This window comes from Erpetoichthys calabaricus, chromosome 17, assembly GCF_900747795.2.
Source record: "Erpetoichthys calabaricus chromosome 17, fErpCal1.3, whole genome shotgun sequence".
In the NCBI taxonomy this organism is placed as follows: domain Eukaryota; kingdom Metazoa; phylum Chordata; class Cladistia; order Polypteriformes; family Polypteridae; genus Erpetoichthys; species Erpetoichthys calabaricus.
Genome location: NC_041410.2, coordinates 25,497,425 through 25,513,700, shown reverse-complemented (window position 1 = coordinate 25,513,700; position 16,276 = coordinate 25,497,425). Strand labels below are relative to the sequence as shown.

Below are 16,276 nucleotides of genomic sequence, written 5' to 3'. Positions count from 1 at the left end.
TGCTGCTGGTTTAGGCCTCACCCCTATGACTCTTAATTAGATTAAGCAAGCTTAAGTTTTATTATTATGCAACTTTATCTTTAAAAGTCTTAACTCTTACATATTAGATTTAAAAAATAAATTATCTGATGCTCTTTTTCATTTAATCGATCAACTCCTTCACCATTACCTAGTAGTGTGAGTTAGTCCTAAAAACTGGCCTTTTCAGCAGGACACACTATTATGGCTTTCTTCACCATAATGTCTTTTAAAGCTGCCCTTTTCCAAAAATGTTTGTGTCCTTCACAGATTTTTATGCCAACACACACTGTAACTTACCATTAATATGAATTCTGGAAATGAAGACTGTTTGGTAAAAATATATAACTATGGAGTGCTTTCAAGATCCCTGTAACTTTAATCATCTCACTCTCCCTTTTCTAGGCTGCCAGATTCCTTGTAATTTCAAAGCTTGGAAACCAATGGTAAATAGTAAACTCTTTTAAATTTGCAGTGTTTTAATGATATATCAGACATACTGTTTTCTGCCTCACATTGGTAAAACATATCTTGTTGTTGATTTAAAAATACAGCATTTACATTTCTGCTACACTTTCACAACACATTGAGATGGAGAGTCAAAGCTGCGTAACTAATGATTAAAATTCACCTCCATTTCATATTTTAATATTAGCATGATAGTCAGTTAAGGAAATAGACAAAACCAAAGTGTGCTTATCCAGATTAATTAATAAACTTTAAGCCTGCCCAGCGGGCTATTTTATTGTGCCCCACAGGCCATATCCAGCTTGCAGGCTGTAGTTTGATTCCCTCTGGTGTAGCCTGAGGGATGACCTCTGGCTGATATTTTTATTTCTAAAACTGGTTTGAATCCTTGATAATGAGAATAATTAATATTGCCCTCCAGCTATCATACTCTAAAATTTGAGCATAAAACAATTAAGGGCTTATTTCCACAAACATTTTATTATTATTGATTTGAATATGAGCATACGCAGTACCTATAAAATTATTCATCCCTTGAAAGTTTTCACATTTTATTATTATGCAGCATTGAATCACCGTGGATTTAGTTTGCCTTTTTGGACACTGAACAACAGTTAATTAATGTCAAACTGGAAACAGATCTAAGCAAAATGGTACAAATTAATTACAAATATTAAACACAAAATAACTGATCATTGCAGCCAATTGGCTTCAGAGGTCATATAATTAGTCCAATGGAGATCACTTGCCTGGAGTTTCAGGTGATTGAAGTCTAAATGCACCTTATATGGAAGGCTCAACTTGTTGTGAGTCAGTAAGGCGGCCTAACCTACACAATGAAGACAAAGAAGACTCCAAGGAACTTTGTGAAGAGGTGATTGAAAAGTGCAGCTCAGGGAATGGTGACAAGAAAATATTCAAGTCATTGAACATCCTGTGGAGTTCAGTTAAATCAGCCATTAAGAAATGGAAAATGTTTGGCATGGCTGGAAATCTGATTAGAACAGAAGTGATTGTGTGAGAAGAAGACAAGTGAGGGAGGCCATCAAGAGACAAATTGAGAACTCTAAAGGGGTTACAAGCTATAATGACTTAGATGACAGAGACTGGGCAGACAACAGTGTGAGATATACGGGAGAGTGGCAAAGAGAAAGCCGCTGTTAAAAACATGCACATGGTGTCACTGGTAAAATTTGCCAGAAGGCACGTGGTAGACTTTGAAGTCAACTGGAAAAAGGTCCTATAGTTTGATGAGACCAAAACTGAACTTTTGGCCATGTTTGAGTACTGCACAAACCACACCATCCCCACCATGATGTGGCGATGCTTCTCTGCAGCAGGCCCTTGGAAAGCTTTTGAGAGATCTAGCCCTCAGTTGTATGCATCTATCAGCGCTTCCAGCAAACGAAGCTTATTTTCAGTGTAGGCCAAACTGTTGTTCCATTTTTGATTTTTGCTCCTGACTCTGACTTTCAGTTTTGTTTGACGGCTTCTGTCTCTCATTCTGGTTTTCAGCTGTGCTTTTCCCTCACTACATGTTGGTCTCCTTCTCTCGGTCTCTAGTAATTTCTGGAGACTCTGTTACATTACAGTGTGTCACCAATGATTAGGTGTACAATACTATTTAGTAATTGATCATATGTTGTTATTCAATGGAATAAACCTGTTGTATAAATTACCATTCATTCTTTTTAAATCTTAAACCGCAATCAGATTTGAGCTCATATTTATTAGTGAGGCGTCAGGAGTCTGGGAAAATCCCAGTGGTGTATGATAAAAGGACTCATATCCATGAAAAATGATGCAGTTAATTAACATATAATTAGTATGTCACCTTTATCTAAGGTGACTTACAAAATTAGGATATACTCCAAACGTATTTGAATATTTTTTAGAAGTGACACAGCGAGGAAGAGTCAGAACATGAGCTAGCAGCTTTGAGATTTAAAGAATGGTTTCTTAGTCACAACACTACTTGTATAAAAATCAGACAGCCGAAAAAAAAAAACTTTTCAAAATTAATTATACACCATTGAATACAAAAAAATGCTTAAACGTACATAAGACCTTCATGGTGAAACCGGTCCTCAGCGGCTGAGACACAGCTGGGTGAAAAGCCAAGCATTCCATGCGCCGTCCATTGTCCGAACTTTGAGGAGTCACCCTGAAATAGAAAAGAGAGCTGCGAGGTTAAACACATCAGGGGCTTCCAAGTGTCGGCACTCTGGATGCCCTTAATTCTTTGCTTGGTTGTACTTCATTATGCAAGTTTCAACACTTTTGGATTTAATAAACCATCTTGTCGGCTTCACCTTCAGAAATACTGATTATATTTTAATACTGAGGCTAAATAATTGTTTCAGATCTGATCATACTTAGATAAAATGGTGATATGCTTTATTATGAAGAGGCCCCAGGTTTCAACAGTCCTCAAACTGGATTAAATGATTCTGTAAACAAGTGCATGGATTGATGGGATATTTCTGAAGAACACAAGCTGACACCACATTATGCAATTCTTAACCTTTAACAATCAGAGGTGCACGAGACAACAAGACACCTTTAATTCTTTATCAACCATCCATCTGTTTGCTTCCTTCTAATAAACTGAATGGCCTCATCAAATTGATTTGTTTCTTTTCTGAATGTTAGAGACCTGAGTTTTTGCAGTGAATCCACTAGAGGGGGCACTAGTTGTTCAACATGAATTTTTGTGGGTGTTCTGCTACAGAAAAGATCGGGCACAGAGCACAGAGCATGGCTCATCTTTCAGGACAAATGCAGATGGCTCTCTTAAGGAAGTACCTTAATTGTTTAAATATATTTTATTGAGTTTTAGGTTTACATTACATAAAGCATATTATGAGTCAGAAAAGTACAATTTGATTTTTTGTCTTTCTAGTTATAATAAACACACACAATTGATAAAAAGGGGATGAATAATAAATATTTTTACAGGAGTAACCTCTTAACATTTTGTTTTTAATTTCTCTGCTTGTTTGTTTATTTTGCTTATATTTTTATTTTTAGTGTTGCCAAAGCTGTGATTGGATAGAGGTATGCCTAGATAGATGTCGAAAAAGAGAATGAAACCCACATGGACAATCACTGGGTACCCCTGCATGCTATCCTGGCAAGGCAGGGGACAATATGCCCTGTCTGGCCAGCCAATGCTGCAGAAGTGAGTATTGTTATACAAATGGTGAATCATAACTCTAGACAGACCCTGTAGGGGTTTATTCTTCACAGATTTGGTTTCTCCTTTTGTTCCTTCACCCCTATTTTGAGAAATTCTGATATTTTTTTTTACTTGTTTCACACAAATAGGGTTAGGGTGGTATGCACAAGTTCCCCCATCATCTCACTATATACAGTAAGTATAACTGGGAATGCACTACACTGTAGTATAAGGTGAAAGGATGACAACAGAATCTTCTTCTTCTTCTATTGGCTGCTCCCACATCCTTAAACCTTCTCGTAGTCCTTCCTCTTTTACTCTTGCCTGGCAGCTATATTCTTAACGTCCTTTTCCCAATATACCCAGCATCTCTCCTCTGCACATGTCCAAACCAACGCAATCTCGCCTCTCTGACTTTGTCTCCCAACTGTCCAACTTGAGCTGACCCTCTAATGTCCTCATTTCTAATCCTGTCCATCCTCCTCACACCCAATTCAAATCTTAGCATCTTTAACTCTGCTACCTCCAGCTCTGTCTCCTGTTTTTTGGTCAGTGCCACCAGTGCAAAAAGTGATGATTTAATGGAATTAGAGAAGTAATGGAGCAGCATTCTACATTCAGCTGGCAATTTATTTTTTTAATTTCTCCAGTACCTTCAACACCATCCAGCCATCCCTGGTTAACAGTGTCCTGGATAGCAGACTATCAGTCAGGAAGACCAAAGACTCAAGAATTGTGTGAACAGCACTGGAACACCACAAAGGATAATCAGTTAGCTTTTCTCTCTACTCAGTACACCTCAGCCTATAAATATAACACCAGGTCATGTCAATTGGAGAAATTTTTAGATACCTCTGCATTTATGGACTGTCAGGTGGAGAAGTTTTTTCTTGATGAAGAAACAATTGTCTGCACCTTAACATCAGCAAAGCCAAGGAATTGGTTATTGAGTTTCGCGGCACCAAAAAGGCTCTACATCCAGTCACCATTGAAGGAGTTGATGTTACAAGTATGTAGGGGTCCACCTCATTGACAGGCTGGACTGGCCTTGTAACACAGAGGAACTACAAAAGAAAGGGTAGAGCAGTCTTTTTTATGTTAGGAGATGATGCTCTTTTAAGGTTGATACTGACATCCTTCACATCTTCTATAACTGTGTTGGCCAGTGTGATTTTCTACTCTGTAGTGTGCTTGGGCTGATAACATCACTTCAAGAGAGGCCCACCAAATCAACAAGCTAATTTCAGTTATAGGTCATACTTTGGATCCTCTGGAGGTCACACGGAAGGAGCTGTGGAAGACTGTAGCAGTAGCTATTGCATGAAAAGGTGGCCGAGGAAGGAGATGGCCTCCAGTAAACCTCACGTGAGGGTGCAATGGAGTGACTGTGATGTACAATATTTTAAGTAACCAGCACCATTAAGCCAAACAATGCCATAATAAAATCACACAAAATACAGCATGTGCACCAAACAACAGTGGTGAAAGATATCTCAACATCAGCTTTAAATGCTCAATACTGAAATGCAAACAACTATTCATAAATTTCCAATTTTTGTTCATTTGGCAAAGTCCTAAATTGTTTTGTATGTAAGTAACAGTTATGATTCATGACAATGATGACAACTGTCACACACGTGTGCTTGGGGAGCAACCTAAGGGCTTAGGTAAGTGTGAGGGGGCACTGTCTCACTTCTCCTTCTCCCTCCGCACAAAGGAAGATTGACCCCTCTCCCACTCTGACGTCACTTCTGGGTTTAGACAACCTGGACCCTCCTCTTCCTCCCAGAATTCCTCATAAAGGGAAACTACGCCATCTGAAGACAGATCAACCAGAGAATCTATGACATCTCAACTTTGCATAGTACCACGCGTTTTGTTTTGCGCCTTTTGCGTACTTCAATGTAAGGGATTTGCCTTCGGGTGCCCCAGAGCCTTTATCTTGTGTCTTTTGTTTCTTTACACAACTACTGCAAAATAGCAGTATACACAAGTTCATTCACCCTTTAAATTGACTCAACCAGCAGTTTGCTTAAAGAACTCAAATTCAAGCCCCAAGTTTGAACTAATAACTTCATGCTGAACGTGTGAGGATCCGAGCAAAGGTAAGGCTAGAAGAATGCTAGCACAAACCAAGCAAGCACAAAGACAGTTTTTATACTACAAAAGCAAATGTTTTTCTAGATAAGAAATGCATGAAACAGATCATGGAAAATTGGAAAAAAATGTTATTATGATGAGTGCTGTAAACATTTTCCCAATATGTTAAAATAGCAAAGTGAAACACCTGTTTATTAAAACAGACTTAATGGTAGTGTTTCAATCACATCTTGCATTTATGACTCTCTGTTCACCAGATATCCCTTACATCCCTCTTTCTTTGTATGTGTTGTTGCCTTCCCTCATTCTAGCCCTTATATCTCTCTTTCTTTGTGCTTCTTGATGCCTTTGTTCATCAGATGTTCTAAACCACTTGTGAACACTTGCTGATATTATACCAGGGCAAGGGCACAGACACCGCACCGACCACTGATTTTATACCAGGGCAAGGGCCCAGACGTCCTATACAGAGAAGAGATTACTGAAGACTGAGTACTACTTCTTGGACAATGGTGCCATCTGCTGGGAGATAGAGGGCCACTGTCCCACTTGTAATTAATTACAAGTTCATCCTCAGGTGCAAGGGTAGTAGCAACCCTTGACTCCATGACACCTAATCAGAGGGCTTATAATTTTTTATTGTTGTCCCATGATGCCATTTTGGATTGCCATTGAGATTCAGGTTGGCTGTTGGCTAGGTCATTTTCCCAGGATTCCCTGTGATATCATCAGCACGACCAAATCAAATGTCATCATGTGTGTTTGTACCAAATTAAATTAATGTTTGGTATATGATTTTCTATGTGTATTTCTCAATGGTTTTCTGCTGCTTCTTTAGGCTACTGATTCTTGATTTGTGTTTAATGATTTCTGGTTTGTTTGAAGATCAGTGGGCGGCATGGTGGTGTAGTGGGAGTGCTGCTGCCTCGCAGTTAGGAGACCCGGATTCGCTTCCCGGGTCCTCCATGGGTGGAGTTTGCATGTTCTCCCCCATGTCTGCGTGGGTTTCCCTCCCACAGTCCAAAGACATGCAGGTTAGGTGCATTGGCGATCCTTAATTGTCCCTAGTGTGTGCTTGTTGTGTGTGTGTGTGCCTTGCGGTGGGCTGGAGCCCTGCCCAGGGTTTGTTTCCTGCCCTGTGTTGGTTGGGATTGGCTCCAGCAGACGCCCGTGACCCTGTAGTTAGGATATAGTGGGTTGGATAATGGATGGATTGAAGATCAGCTTGGCTCTCTGGTAATGACCTCTGCACATATTTTTGACATCGCTTCATCTCCTCATCACTTCATTTAAAATGTTTCACTGAGTATGTCTTATTTAGAACAGGAAATTGAGTGCAGGTGACCACAAGTGAGCAGTGGGAAGCGGAGACTGCGGTGTAAATTTGCATACACTCTCACTCATGCCAGGCCAGTCCAGAGACACCAGTGAAGCTAACAGGTAGGAAGAGCAACACAAATGCATGGGGGGACGTGTAGACTCCACACAGGACACCCTGAAGCATTAATCACTGCGCAATCATAAATGTCTCTTTTACATAATAATATTCAATTTGCACTTTTGCATTAACGGCATCATTACTCAAGCATTTATATGGGAAAATTGAAGGTGTTTGATCTGACAAATTTTAACTTCATAGTAAACTGACTTTACACCAACAACTGGACATCAATGCTGTGGAATTCTATTTCTTTCCACAAGGAGGCACTGCAGGAGTAAAAATCAGTTTGGCATCCCATGAAAGGCTGACTGGAATGCGTTGCTTTGTTCAACGTAGCTTCTTTTTTTCTGAATATGTGGACCTGCGCTCATGAGATTCAAGGAAAACCCCAACCTACCTAATGACTGCCTCCATGCTGGACAGTTTGTCTTTTGAGCCACCCACACTACTCGAATCTTCTCCAGTTAGTTCCACGCCACCTGTGAAAAATGAGACCAAAACTCATGAGTAGTTTACAGGCCTTCATGTCATTTGTGATATTAAATATTCTCCTCTTTTCTGTATAAAGCCACATATGATAATTTCTTACTAGTAATCAAGGCAGAAGGGCATTACTTACTCTTCCAGAATTTGAGTTCTGCAGCCGGCTTGGTGTCTGTCACCTGGCACGTGAGCGTGTACTCAATTCCAGCCACCCACACTACCTCAACATTTTCTGGGTGCTCTACAATGGTGGGCTTGCGAGGTGGAACTGTGGACACACACACAACAAGAAAAATGAGCTTTATGTATTATTAAAAATTAATGTTCCTCAAATGCCTTCTGGATGAAGTACAGTCAATTAGAAGAGGCAAGAACTAAATATCACAGTTGTGCTCAGAGGAAGAATACATGTAGGCTGTGTAAGTGTGCAATGTGGACAGCAATGGAAGGAGTAAATTAGAAGGCTTATAAATATATAAGGCTACGTAAAAGAGTTAACATTGGGATTTGCACTAAAATAATACAAAATTTTAGTGTGGCACTCCAGAATAAGATTCATGAATTAACTATCCAAAGTACACAACGCTGCCAGGGTAGACAGTATTTGTATAATTCGTTAAAGTAGTGCTGCTGCTTTGCAGTAAGGAGACTGTGGAAGATTGTGGGTTCGCTTCCTGGTTCCTCCCTGTGTGGATAGCACTTTGAGTACTGAGAAAAGTGCTATATATAAATGTAATGAATTATTATTATTATTATTATAAGGTAAGAAAGCAAACATTTATGTGTTTTTTAAATGTTGACTCTTTTGTCTTTATTGGCTGAAATGCTAGTGTCCCATCTATCATCTGCACTTCCTGTCTATCAAGTTCTCTATGGTCATGACTCAAGAATTTGTTCTTTGTGTGTAGGACTGGATTGTATAATTGTAAATCCTTCTTGGGTTGTACCATGAGCACTGCGTCTTTGTATGTCCTGCTCTACTGTGCTTTCATGAATAGAAGTTTAATTACACATTAATAAAATGGATGACTTTTTGAGTAGTTCAATTCAGTTGACTGCAGAAAGCATTGCATTGCAAAGGTGTTTGCAGACATCACTGCAGGCCTCTACAGTCATGGACAAATGTTTTGAGAATGACACAAATATTGGTTTTCACAAAGTTTGCTGCTTTAGTGTTTTTAGATCTTTTGTCTGATGTTTCTATGGTACACTGAAGTATAATTACAAGCATTTCATAAGTTTCAAAAGCTTTTATTGACAATTACATTAAGTTTATGCACAAAGTCAATATTTGCAGTGTTGGCCCTTCTTTTTCGAGACCTTCTGCAATTCGACCTGGCAGGCTGTCAATCAACTTCTGGGCCAAATTCTGACTGATGGCAGCCCATTCTTGCATAATCAATGCTTGGAGTTTTTGTTTATAAACTCGCCTCTTGAGGATTCCAGGCCATGGACCCAAAATTTTGATGTTTTGTTCCCCGAGTCACTTAGTTATCACTTTTGCTTTATGTCACAGTGCTCCATCAAGCTGGAAAAGGCATTGCTCATCACCAAACTCTTCTTGGATGGTTGGAAGAAGTTGCTCTCAGAGGTTGTTTTGGTACCATTCTTTATTCACAGCTGTGTTTGTAGGCAAAATTGTGAGTGAGCCCACTCCCTCGGCTGAGAAGCAACCCCACACATGAATGGTCTCAGGATGCTTTACTGTTGGCATGACTCTTTCTTCTCTGGACAATCTTTTTTCCGGATGCCCCAAGCAATCAGAAAGGCGATTCATCAGAGAAAATGACATTACCCCAGCAGTCCTCAACAGTCCAGTACATGTACCTTTTGTCAGAATATCAGTCTGTCCCTGATGTTTTTCGTGGCTTCTTTGCTGCCCTTCTTGACACCAGGTCATCCTCCAAAAGTTTTCGCCTCACTGTGCGTGCAGATGCAGTCACACCTGCCTGCTTCCATTCCTGAACAAGCTCTGCACTGGTGGTATCCCAATCCATTAATCAACTTCAGGAGATTGTCCAGGCGCTTGCTGGACTTTCTTGGGCACCCTGAAGCCTTCTTCACAACAACTGAACCTCTCTCCTTGAAGTTCTTGATGATCCGATTTATGGTTGATTTAGGTGCAATCTTCCTAGCAGCAATATCCTTGCCTGTGGAGCCCCTTTTTGTGCAAAGCAATGATGGTCCTTTTCTGGCAGGGCTGACATGCAGTTGAAATTGGTTTTTTGGGATTAAGTTCATTTTCATGGCAAAGAGGGACTTTGCAATTAATTGCAGTTCATCTGATCACTCTTCATAACATTCTAGAGTCAATGCAAATTGCCATCATAAAAACTGAGGCAGCAAACTTTGTGACAATTCACTTTTGTGTCATTCTCAAAACTTTTGGCCACGAATGTATGTTATTGCTGCCTCATCAAAAACTGGACTGAATGTCTATCATCAATAAACAGTTAAAGTTACTAACGACGTTCTCAGATGCTCTCTTTTTTTACCATAATCTGAACAGCAATTCATCCTGCACTAAAAATCACGTTTCATTCTGTTTCATCGTGGTTTATCTCTATCACGCTTAGTAAAATGTTAGGTGTCACTTTGATAAAACATGTAGTGTCATCAGTTAATTTCAGAATCATTGTCACATATACGTTGTTCAATAAAATTCCTACCTGCATGTTTGATCAACACAGACCACCAATGGCCTTGTTTGGCGGCCTGAATTTTGTGCTGCTGGTTGTGTATAATATTCATCCACCTATTCATCCGTCCATTTTCTAAACCTGCTAATATAACATCACTTAATAATAGGAAGTGGTGAGCGAAACAGCGGTGTTTCCTTTCAAACACAGTTTTGCGAGATTGATTGTTTGGCACGCAATATTGGAACCATGGAACTCCCTAAAAATGGTGTTTTGGAGTTTTAAAAGGTTTTGGGGGCACTTGAAAGAGAGGAACATTATGGTAACACCATAAGATCAGATGATCGCCTGTGGCAACCCCTAAGCAGCAGAGAGAAGAAAATACAGTATTTTCTCATAAAATTATTAAGATGAAAATAAACAGAAAAAAACTGTTTTGAAAATATTGCATGGCTAACAACAACCCACAATGAGACAAAATGATGTACTGTTTGACAAAAGCTGTAATTCAGCAAGACAATAACATTGTTATTAAAATGAGTTGAAAATAAAACATTGTAGCTATGGCTTTGGCCAGTACAAAAGTTTGTGTGTGCTGATAATGGTGTCCTCCCATCAGTCCCACTGCATTTCTACTGCCAGATCGAAATTGTAGTCCCCTAATCCCCTACCCTAACCCTAACCCTAACCCTAATTTTAAGTTTGACCAATGGCAACACACATGAAAAATTTCATGAAAATCAGTTCAGACATACAAACAAAGAGACAAACAAAAAAAATCTAGCCATTCCCCCATGGCTTCCTCCATGTAGTAGTGAAGCAGGACAGTGAGGAGGGCCTTGCCCGACTCCCTACTACTGACATCATGCTTCCCCCTCCCCTCGGCCTGCAGCCTCTGTCTCAGATTAGCATAAATATATCTCTCCTGCAAGCAAACTATGATTCTTAGCTCAATGAGAGAAGTCGGAAAAACAACCGAAATGTTCAAGCAAATTCTAGAAAAAAAAACAATCTAAATCCGTTAAGTAGTTCTCTCGTTTGCTAGCTAAAAGGAGGTAAGGAATGCCCTAAGGCTGGAACGTGAGTGAGGAGGTCCCTAGCCCCCTCCCCTCAGCCCGCTGCATGTCTCTTGGATTCGCGCAAATAACTCGGTACCGCAAGTGAACTATGATATTTAGCACAATTAGAGAAGTCGCAAAATCAACCAGATCTAAATCCGTTAAGTAGTTCTTTCATTCACTAGCTAAGAGAAGGTAAGGTACACGCCCCGAGGCTGGCACGTGAGTGAGGAGGTCCCCGTCACCCTCCCTTTGGCCAGTTGCATGTCCCTCGGATTCGTGCAAATAAATTGCTATGATACTTAGCACGATGAGAGAGGTTGCAAAATCAACTGGAATGTTCAAGCAAATTATAGAAAAAAAGCAAGATCTAAATCCGTTAAGTAGTATTCTCGTGAAAAGTGGACAGGAATAAAGACAGACAGACAGACTCTGGATTTTATATATATAGAGAGATATAAGTCTGACCAGGCTCAAGTGAAGCAAGCATGTTTCAAGATGAGCTTGTGTAGTCAAACCCAGATAAGTTGTCAATAAACTTACTATGAGGATTGTTTCCACCTGGGCAAAAATGTGGGTCCTCGGAAGAACACTGACTTACAGAAACAGTCAAAAGTGTTAACATGTGGGGGACTGAGAGTCAGGGCTGGCCTTTCCGATAACAATGACAGACAGTCATGGCTCAGTGACTCATGAGGAACATCAGCTACCGTTCTGAGAATATCATCAATACAGACTTTGAGATAAGGGGAATGACTAGTGAAGACGATCAATCAGTAGTTTAAAATGCATAGACAGATTCAGATTTATAAAATGACGTCCATGTTACCCTTGGACAAATGGGGCTGTAAAAGAACTGAACAAAAACAGATGGTAACCTTGCTGTATAATGGGAACAGGCCTGGGCAGTTGAAAGGATCACCTTGATCGGGACTATACAAAGTCCTCAAAGCATAAGAGAAACAAGCTCAGGTAGTGGCAAAGGTCATCTCATTCGAGACCTTATAATATCCTTATAGTATAAAGGAAACAGGCTTATAGTATAACAAAACAGGCAGGCAGTATAAAGGATTAATGTGCCTGGGGCCTTACAATGTCCTCATGGAATAAGGAGAACAGGCAGAAAGTAGAAGGGGTCATCTCATCCAGGACCTTACAATGTCTTCACGGTCTAAGAGAAACAGGCAGGCAGTGGAATGAATCAAAGAATCCTGAACTGTGCAATGACTGAATAGTATAAGGGTAATAAACTCCAGCCGTAGAAGGGGTCACAGCATCCAGGACCTTAGAATATCTTCTAAGTATTAAAGGAACAGGTAAGCAATAAAAAGCATCACCTCATTCAGGACCTTTCGACATCCTCACAGAATATGGAGACCAGGCAGGCAGTAGAAGGGGTCACTGCATCCAGGACTTTACATTGTTCTCATGGTCTAAGGGAAACAGGCAGGGAGTAGAAGGGGTCACTGCCTCCTGGACCATGCAATGTCGAAATAGTATAAGGATATTAAGCTCCAGCCATAGAAGGGGTCACTGCATTCAGGATCTTGGAATATCTTCAAAGTATAAGGAGAATAGGTAGGTAATAAAAATCCCCACCTCATTCAGGACCTTTCAATGTTCTCACAGTATCAGAGTAACAGGCTCAGGTAGTATCAAAGGTCACCATGTTTGAGACTTTATAATTTACTCATATCCACTCTGTGTTTTCCATTTCTCCATACGCATTCTAACAGCCTGTTGTGGAAATTCTGCATTGCTTGACGTAACATGTCAAGAGGAATGCCAGCGATTTCCTCTTCAATCCTCCTTTTTAGTTCAGTAATGGTTTAGGACTTGTGCAGTACACTTGGCTTTTAAGATGTCCCCACAGAAAAAAATCACAAAGCAGTGAGATCTGGGGATCTCGGAGGCCATGGAATGTCACCGTTGCATGAAATGATGCGCCTTCCAAACAATCGTCAAATAGCTGCCATCGATTGTCGGGCAGTATGCAAAGTGGCTCCACCTGGGGACTTCTTTTTTAAGGCTGGACCCATTTCTTTGAAATTACGCACCCATGTTGTAATCGCATGAGCAGACGGGACACAATCATGACATCCTAACTGGTAGTGATGCTGAAATTTGCTTTGCGCAGCAGTCACACTCTTCTTATTCTTATAAAAGGCTTTCACAGTGAACACTCGTTACGCACCACTCCACTGCTCCATTATAACTAATGGGGTTCTAAACGAGGTCACATTGGTCCCAAACAACTGCCAACTCCCCAGGGACGCCAACACCTAGTTCCAAAATTTCCCGTTTCCCTGTGCCACCCTGTATAAAAGGATCAGGGTTAGTTTGTTTAAAGGATAGCCAAGTTTGGGACTTTGCAGCATCATTCTAGTGTACTACAGGTTCAGATAGTAGAACATATCACTGTCGTAATGGAATTGAGTAGAATGCCAGCAAGGTAGCTAAACTACAGTGGGGAATGACTGTCAGTTCCAGAAATATAAAAGAGGGAAGCATCCTCCTTCCCCAATGATAACTATCTTCAGGAAGAAGAACTGTCTCAGTGACGGTACCCCTCAGAAACATTAGCTTCTTTTCTCTGGAATGGCCAGAACCCATTCCCCTTATAGTATACTGACCATGCAAGGTCCTGTGTCTGTCCAGTAGTGCCCCTACTGGTTGCAGTACAAGCCCCTAACTGTCCTGCCTTTACTAATGTTAATTAGAGTTTATTCAATGTCTTAATTTAAACCACTGGCTTAGTTGTATTGGATTTTTAAATATTCAGAGCTCCAGCGACAACAATTGCAGCGTAGATTCAAAATTACACCAGAAAACTGGAGCTAAGGTACAGTGTACTGTATATAGAATGATATTGTGGAGCTGTATTTGAGAATTTCTCTTTGATGTGCTTATTAAGAGCTCACATTGGTAAGTCCTTTTTAAAAGGCACTTATTTTTTTGACAAAGGTGAAAATGATAAAATGACATATCCTCATTAGGAACAACTGAAATGTTGACTTTTGCTTCTGTGTCTGTTCATCATAAATGGGTTACTATTAGGAACTATTCATATCAGAAAGAAAGGAAGAGCTTCTTTAATTAAGGAGACTCAGAAGAGTCATATGTGCCAACAAATTCGTGACAGCAATACAGGTTTGTTTAATGCCTGAGAAAAGCAAACAAACTCTCTGACTGAGTGCCGAAAAGAGAAAATAGCAAGTCTGATAAACTACTTAGACGGAAGAAAGGTCCTGTGATTTGGAAAACGAATTTGAATAAAAGCAGTCGGCCTCTGGTACTCTTCCTTCCATCCATCCCAGAAGGGAGGGCATGGTGCACACCAAACACTCAACATCCACAACATCAAAATCAGTGATTACAGAACCCCCTCAAAAACGACTAGAACAAAATAACTGGAGTTAACATACTTGATAGATAGACAGATAGATAGATAGATAGATAGATAGATAGATAGATAGATAGATAGATAGATAGATAGATAGATAGATAGATAGATAGATAGATAGATAGATAGATAGATAGATAGATAGATAGATAGATAGATAGATAGATAGATAGATAGATAGATAGATAGATAGATAGATAGATACTTTATTAATCCCAGGGGGAAATTCACATACTCCAGCAGCAGCATATTGATAAAAAACAATATTCAATTAAAGAGTGATAAAAATGCAGGTATAACAGACAATAACTTTGTATAATGTTAACGTTTACCCCCTCAGGTGGAATTGAAGAGTCGCATAGTGTGGAGGATGAACGATCTCCTCAGTCTGTCAGTGGAGCAGGACAGGTACAGCAGTCTGTCGCTAAAGCTGCTCCTCTGTCTGGAGATGATACTGTTCAGTGGATGCAGTGGATTCTTCATGATTGACAGGAGCCTGTTGAGCGCCCGTCGCTCTGCCACGGATGTCAAACTGTCCAGCTCCATGCCTACAATAGAGCCTGCCTTCCTCACCAGTTTGTCCAGGCGTGAGGCATCCCTCTTCTTTATGCTGCCTCCCCAGCACACCACCGCGTAGAAGAAGGTGCTCGCCACAACCGTCTGATAGAACATCTGCAGCATCTTATTGCAGATGTTGAAAGACACCAGCCTTCTAAGGAAGTATAGTCGGCTCTGTCCTCTCTTGCACAGAGCATCAGTACATACAGGGATCTCTCGAAAGAGGCCCTAAATATTCTGTTAAAACTCTTGTTAGGATGAAGCAATCTGAACCAAAAAAATATGCTATATACCTTGACGTTTGTGTAATTGATTGCATTACATGCAATGCTGAAAGTGGTTTCCGTTTTCTGCCAGACACATTTCAACGCGGTGCTCCATGTTCCTGAATGTATCAGCAAGCGTCTCGGCAGGAATAGCAGCAATTTCACGTTGGATGTTTTCCTTCAAATCTTCCACAGTGTGAGGCTTGTTCCGATAGACTTTTATTTTTGAGCTTACCCCAAAGGAAGAGGTCTGGTGGTGTCAGATCCGGCGACCGCGGTGGCCAAAGCCCCTTTAAAATTACCGTTGCCGAAGAAGGATACAATTTATGCCATGCTCCTTGCCGATGTGTGACACGTTGCTCCATCTTGCTGGAAGTAACCTTCCGTTAACTCATGATCATCCAATTGATTCTGACATCGCTTAAACGAATTGGCGACCCAATGGGTTCACGCCATGAAGATGCACTGCTTAATACTATACACGACCATTCCTGATGAGAAGTCGAGTGACTGAGTGAAGGGGTACGGGTGGTATGCACCCAGAAGTTGCAAACAGAGGTTAAACGTTGCGGCACCTACCTCATCGCTCCAACACAGGGGCATCCTGGATTGTTCAAAGCTCCATATACTGAGGAGCACATTGCACGTTGTTTCGTTCAGATTG

At 40.6% G+C, this 16,276-nt stretch overlaps 1 protein-coding gene across 1 annotated transcript in view; it reads right to left on the bottom strand.

Annotated features, from left to right (window-relative positions):
* The window catches only part of nphs1 (NPHS1 adhesion molecule, nephrin), a 163,147-nt gene that overhangs the window by 112,261 nt on the left and 34,610 nt on the right, over window positions 1-16,276 (bottom strand). Inside the window, exons 4-6 of the mRNA XM_051920777.1 lie at window positions 7,825-7,956; window positions 7,603-7,684; window positions 2,547-2,650 (exon numbers count right to left, since the gene is read on the bottom strand). Of these exons, the coding sequence (XP_051776737.1) occupies window positions 2,547-2,650; window positions 7,603-7,684; window positions 7,825-7,956 (318 nt within the window). The remainder of the gene's footprint in view (window positions 1-2,546; window positions 2,651-7,602; window positions 7,685-7,824; window positions 7,957-16,276) is intronic.